At 44.7% G+C, this 6,885-nt stretch overlaps 1 protein-coding gene across 1 annotated transcript; it reads left to right on the plus strand.

Annotated features, from left to right (window-relative positions):
- Positions 1–215: 215 nt before the first annotated feature.
- On the plus strand, positions 216–6,871 carry CSUI_005537 (beta-tubulin cofactor d; the record flags this gene model as incomplete). Its single annotated transcript, XM_068065712.1, has 4 exons — positions 216–3,090; positions 4,107–4,684; positions 5,290–5,696; positions 6,541–6,871. The coding sequence occupies exons 1-4, from the start codon at positions 1,344–1,346 to the stop codon at positions 6,869–6,871; spliced, it is 3,063 nt and encodes a 1,020-aa protein (XP_067922319.1). The 5' UTR covers positions 216–1,343.
- Between the last annotated feature and the right edge of the window lie 14 nt (positions 6,872–6,885).

Genomic DNA, 6,885 nt, shown 5'->3' on the forward strand with positions numbered 1-6,885 from the left:
CTTGTTTTGCAGCAGGAAAGCCTCGTCTATGACCAGTGGCGGTTCACTATGCGCTCACTTGGAGCTCACGAGATAGGGGGTGTACAGTAGCTTCAGTCATGTCCGTTTCTCCGCCAGTTGCACTTCTAGCACACTCTCTTTTGCATGTGTCTCTTCCAGCATGTCTCGACTTCGGATGGCACCGAGATACGCCTCTTACGACATCTCATGCGAACACTATCCTCTCCTTGATGGTTCTTCTCCTCACGATTTTTCTAGGAAAAGGCAAAGAGGAGAAGCAAGTAGCTCGTTTCTTCTCTTTCGCTCAAGTCTTGTGCAGGAGTTCCTCATTAGACAAGACTGAGAAGACACCGCATGCAGCTACAATACCCTTCAGTTGAATTCCGCATAATTGGTGTTCTCAAGACCACACTCGCTCGGTCCATGTGTACTACTGCACCTCGCGGAAAAGCTCTTTTCTTTTCTCTTTGCAAACATAGGTACGGAAGCAAATCTTCTCTTTCCTTTCCTCTGCAATCTCCTTTCGTGTTGAAGCTAGTAAAGATCTCTCAAAAATACTTCGAGTGTGTTTGAGTGAAACAGCAGTCATCTAGCAATCTTGAACTTGCTCCAGTTCAGGCCTTGAGTTTGAATCGACTTTCGCCGCACCGAACCATTTCTTATGCTCCTCTCTGTCTTGGAGAGAGATCAATGAACGAAGGTCTCTCCTTTCTCGTCCCCTCCTTGGAGTACCTTTCAAGAAAGACTTCTCTCTTCTTTCGTAGGATGTGCCCTAGTTCTCTTTTCGGGGAGCCGTATAGAGTCCTTCGTTTTGTCGAGGATCAGTAGCCGAGTGCTGGCGAATTCCTGGGTTGGTGTCACTTGCTGAATGGTCTTGGGCTTCTTTCTTCGATATTGTTCTACTTTCTGGAACTATTTGAAGTATGAACGTGAGGTTCCCAGGGGTTCTGTACCATTTACTATCGAAACTACTCTGCTGGGGTCTGCGGATGGGGGTGGAGTGACTGCGCCTGGGAGCGCTTGAGTGTACGTGCACTTCTCCTTCCAGGTGTATGTACACTCCAGTCTGACTGCGCGTACACTCCGTTTCAAGTGTATATACACAGGTGAAAGGAATGCCGGACTAAATGGATACACTCATCAACTTGTCCCCTAAGTAAACTGCCTACCATTCTCTCTGTATAGGAAGAACCTCGTATAGGCCTTTCCGCTTTCTGACTCCGTGCTCTTTTCTCTTGTCACCATGTATGAGTGAATGGGGTAACGGAACACTTTCAAGCTAAACGTAGCTACGACGTTTTTCCTTTCCAAGAGAACTTTTCTTTCGCTCTTTTCTTTGCAAAATGGGGATTTCCGCAGTCCCAGAAGGAAAAGAGGCGGAAGAAAGAGACGCCTGTAAAGATGGAGGCGTAGGCGATCTTTTAGAAGATTCTGAGGGAAGAGAAGGCGAAGGAGAAGGAGATGAATACGATGAAGATCAAGGAGTTCACAGTTATTTAGATCACTTCCGAGAAGCTGATACCTTTTTCCTTCTGTTGAATAAACTTATCCAGATAACCGGTGATCTATGCTCGGGTGTATATACACCCGAGCTCCAAGGAAAAGACGAAGAGGTGTTCTTAAGTCACTTATCAGACCATTACATCAGCAAGAAGAAATCAACCTTTTCAAAAGTCACCAATGAAGCTACCACGTTAATGAAGAAATGCGTGAAGATCATCGAAACGTATCAAAATTTACCAACACTTCTTGATAAGCATCTCACTCTCATGGTTGAACCAGTCACTGATCTTCTGTCTGTACACCTGAAATCCATTGCACCGCTGACCAATCTCACTTCTCCTTGCCCCTCTTCCTCTGATCCTTCTTTCCCTCTCTCTTTTACCAAAACACAAACCAGACGAGAAGACGTAGAACGCTATAGCCACCATACATCCCTTCCTCTCTCAAATCACGTAACAAAGTCTGATACATCATGTAGCTTTTCTTCCACAGACGACACGGATGCTTCTTTCCCATCAAGTGACTCTTTGAAGGCAAGCATTTCAGCATGTCGAGAACTTGCTTCTTGTGTATCTCTTCGTCTTCTCCTTCACTTTCTTTATGCTTTATGTAAGGTTCGTGGCTACAAGGTTGTCCGGCCTCTCTTCTCTCAGCGGCCTGAACTCCTAGAGATTCTCATGGATCTCTCTATATCTCTTTATCAGAAAGAGATAGGAGACTCGATCCGCCATTCAGCTCATCAGGAAGGGAACTCTACGCTTCCTTTATCTTCTTCAACAAATAGTCACACAACAGGCCACTCTCATCCTAGGATGATCGACCATCCCTATACACCCGGATCTCAAGCTTCGATGATAAGCGAGAAGCATTCCAGTGAAGAAGAGAGAATGAAGAAACTAAGAAAAGATCTTCTTGGAGTTATTGACAAAGATTATGAAGAGCTAAAGAAAACGGCTTTACAGCTTCCTTTATGGAGTAGTCATTATACACTTCTTATTTGGATCTCTCTTGCTGTCCTTGCACCTTTCAAGCTAGCTATCTTAGATAGTTCACTCTCTTCTTCTTCTTCCCGACAGACCAACAGCACGTCTCTCCATCAGGAAAGAAAGACCGATAGTACTCGCTATGACGTACATCTTCAGAAGGAGGAGAAGAAGTCTTCTACGCAATCAGATTCTCTCAAAGCTTATGAGACAAGTCTTGAAGAAGGAAGTTTAAGCATGAAAATTCTATCTCTTACAGAAGCCTACATACGGTATTCAAGTACGAATGCTAGTGACGCTGCATGCGTTGTATTAGCTCGGTTCTTTAGTCGTTCAGATGTTGTAAGTCGGAAGAATCATAAGCTCTTCTCACAATTTCTTCTTTTCTGTCGGCAAATTCTCCATCCCTCTGGGGGCGCAAGACAAGAAATATCTTCAACGTCTTCAGGGGGGGGTTGGAATGAGAAGGATAGACTTGGCGAAAACGAAGATCACAAAGAAATTGGGAAAGGAGCAGACAGCATACAGAAGTCGCAGCATCCCCTTCTTCTGCCGTCGTCATTTCAGCAGGACACTCTTATCCCTCTATTCGCTCAAGCAAATGGTGTGTAGACACCCGCTGTCTTGGCTCAAAAGCTCTATCTAAACCTATGTATCTCTCTCTCTAGATATACTTCTATATGCATGCACCGTGAAGTCTGCGTGACGTCATCGCGACAAACATTAGAATGCATCTCGACACTGGCAGACGTTTCTACACGGACATGCATAAACCTATAGAGATATATACATATATATATATATGCATGGAAGTGTTTTTTCGTGTAGAACTCTAGATCTACTTGTACCACTTCCGTGTGACTGCCAAGTTATCTTCGGTTTCGGATTTACTCTGTCACCTCTTTTCTCTCCTTTCTATCGACGCATGAATAGATGACATTTCTTGTGTTCGCTTGGGGGATGCTTCTTTTTTCTTTGGATTGTGAGGTGATGGTTGCGTAGGGGCGTAGGCTCTCAGTGCACACGTACACATTACGAAGAGAGAAATAGATATGCTCCTGGCCGAGGATGAGAAAGCTACGCTCTCGTAGAAGCTCGTAACAAATGGCTTGGACTCTGCAGGTTACCTTGTCACTGGTGTACATGATCTCTCATCATTGACGTAGTGATCGAGGGCGGTATAGAGAATCTATTTTAGCGGGGTATAGTTCGTCTTTGTAGACTTAAGCGTGCACTTGCATATGTATAATGGAGGGTGTTGTTACACACGTAGCATGTCTCCGTGTCTCTCTGCAGATACATACGCATCCGTAGACCTCCTGGACGTCAAAGAGGGACTGCACAAAGCGATGATTTTTATGCAGACATGCGCACATGTGTTTGGCAGGATACATAAGTCAACAATGTGGCTGGGACAGAGTATATACACGTATATCCTCTGTGTCCTTCTCTTCTCAGGTTCCTCCCTATACATGCTCATCTCGTTTACTCTAAACCTCACTCGTGTGTATGTACACCACTTTATAGGCAGTTGTTCTATCTGAGTCTGTAGGTTTTGCTCATGAATCTTCCAAAGCTTCATCCCAGATGTCTTTTTATGCTGATATGTTGTCTTCTCAGCGTTGAGAGCTTTGAATGAGATTCTGAAGTTTATCGAAAGAGACGCCGTACTTCCAGAACTTCCTCAGATTTTTTGTGTTCTTGGCTTAGGATCTTCGAGTGTACATACACCTGGGGAAACCACCACAGCGGCAACAACAACACCGGCAAGATGGGGAGTCATAGCCGAGAATTCATCTCTCTTCAGAAAACTGAGATGTAGCTGTGCTGCTCGTCTATCAACACTTCTCCTTCCTCCTATGGATCATCGTTCTTTAAGGTGGAGATACACTCCAAATGCCAGGTGTCTTGTCAGCCTACTTCTTCAGAACCAGGATCCTTCTTCTTCACAAGCAAGAGAGGTCGGAGAACAACGGGGTGTTTTTTCTTCAGATCAAAAGCCATCGTCATCCACTTCTTTTCATAACCAGACTAACGAAGAGGAGGAAGAAGATGAAGAAGAAGTTCCCGAAGAAGTTGAAGATGTCCTAGATCTCTTATTGAATGGCATCTCAGACAAAGATAGTACAGTCAGATGGGCATGTGCTAAGGGAGTTGCACGTGTCGTCTTAAGGCTCCCGAAAGATTTCGCAGATCAGGTCCGAGGTCAAATCTCCTATATCTTCTATCAACCTTCCCAAGTGTATCTGCCGTATCGTGTATATACGTAGACACAATTGTATAGATTGTCGCCAGATATGTGAGTTATGCGAGGCTCTTGTCTCTTTCCCCCATTCTCACGCGAGTCGAAATATATGCGTATCTATCTACCTGGCTATATATTATCTGTAGTCTGCTGACTCAGTCTGTAGAGTATCTTTCATTTTTTCGAAAGGAGTTTTAAGCCTATGTCTGTCTCCCTAACAATTCTCATGTCTCGCAAGGGAGGGATTTGAATACCTCTCAGTCCGCCTGGCCTGCTTGTATTCCATTGTACCTATTTATAGAAGTTCGTGTAGATCTTCTCAATTACTCCCGTGAACCTTCGTTGTCCCTTCTATGGCTAGTCATGCCTACGCAGCTAACGTGGAACTCCTCAGTCTATGGTAGTGCATTATACACAATTCATTCATTCATTCATTCATGCTCGTGTTCCTTTCTACGCTTTTTCTTATCTTCTCTTTCTTTAACCACTCGCAGGCCTCACCTCACAGTTTTCCTTTAGCTCGTTACGTTTCTTTTTCTCTTCTTTCCTTTTCTGTAGGTTGTAGCGAATATCTTAGATTCCCTGGATTCTACCCCTCTCTCTTCATCTCTCTCATCTAAGCGCCTATGGCATGGTCACATGCTTGCCCTAGCTGAACTTCTTCGTAGAGGTCTTGTTTCTCGTTGTTGTTCCTATNNTCTTCGTAGAGGTCTTGTTTCTCTATCGCGCCTTTCTTCTTGCTGTGCGCTCCTACGCCTAGCTCTCTCTTTTCATACGGAGGACGGCATAGGAGGACAAGGTGGAGGTGAAGATCAAGCGGAGACAGCTCTACGTGACGCAGCATGTTATGCGGTGTGGAGCATTGCAAGATCTTACTATGATACTTTTGAACTCGAGAAAGAACTTCTTCCTCTTTCACATTCTCTTCTTCTTGTCTCTCTCTTTGATAGAGATGTCAATTGTCGGTCCGTCTTATCACCCTCATACCAAAGAGATCTCTTTCATTCCGTGCCTCAAAATACATTCTTCATGCCGTATCATAGGTCTCTGTGCAGATCAGTATAGACATAGGCAGATACGCATCTACTTCTACCCTAATACAGGCACTCATCTGACTACATATATCTAAGTCTACAAGCGCATGCCAATACTATGTCTTATACTGCGATACAAAAGAACGGCGCTCGCGTGCATATACTCGCATAGACGTAGGTAGGTCTGTCTGTCTGTCTGGCGTGGAGTTGGTTGGGTAGTTGGCCACGTATGAAGGGCGTGTATTCTCTACTAAGCTTGTTTGCAAACATTCCTTTTCTCACAGATAGCCTTGGCACATAGTTTATGGACAGGCCCTCTCTCTCTACCTGTGTCTACATAGACGTGATGGTGTTCGTCTCATTGTCTGTATATGTGAGAGAGCCTGTGAAGATCTTATCGTAATTTTCGTCTTGTCTCTGCTCAGCTTTTTTTCTGCTTCCGCATCTCCTATTTTTCTTCTTCCATTTTCGCGCNNCGCCCGTCCGAGAAGATGTACACGTCAAACCATGATGTACGAGTATCTATGTACGTGTATCTATAGAGGTGTATGGTGAGTATGAAGTATAGTGATTGCATGCCCTGTAGTAGCCTATACACCAATGGTGGATCTACATAGAACATGTCTCCTCTCTCATTCTGATTTGTGTATGCGCCAAGATTCCCTCGCTCTCTACGGGCATGGTAGGTAACTACGTGTGTAAGTGCCCCATAGGCGTATATGCGTGTGTATAGATACATTCATGATCTTCGTGATTTCTCTATTGGTTCCTGTAGACGAGCCGCGGCTGCAGCGTTTCAAGAGCTTGAAGGAAGACAAGGAGGAATTCCGGAAGGCTTGCGAATTATCACGCATGCCGATTTCTTTGCTTTAGCTACTCGCCGTTCTTCTTATCTGCATGTTGCGCCGAAGATTGCAGGGTTGAGCGTATCGTATGCACAGCTTCTCTTGAAAACGCTTTCTTCTCTTCTTCTCTCGGGAATCCTCGATCAAGACCTTCGTATCCTAGCGGCCGCTAGTCTTAAGAAAATCACAGCGATGTATCGTGAGCTCTGTGTGAAGGTAAGACCTACCCGCCCAAGTAACACAAGATCTCACTCTCTATAGAGGTACTCGTGACT

Source organism: Cystoisospora suis (genome assembly GCF_002600585.1).
Source record: "Cystoisospora suis strain Wien I chromosome Unknown contig_2674, whole genome shotgun sequence".
NCBI classification, from domain to species: domain Eukaryota; phylum Apicomplexa; class Conoidasida; order Eucoccidiorida; family Sarcocystidae; genus Cystoisospora; species Cystoisospora suis.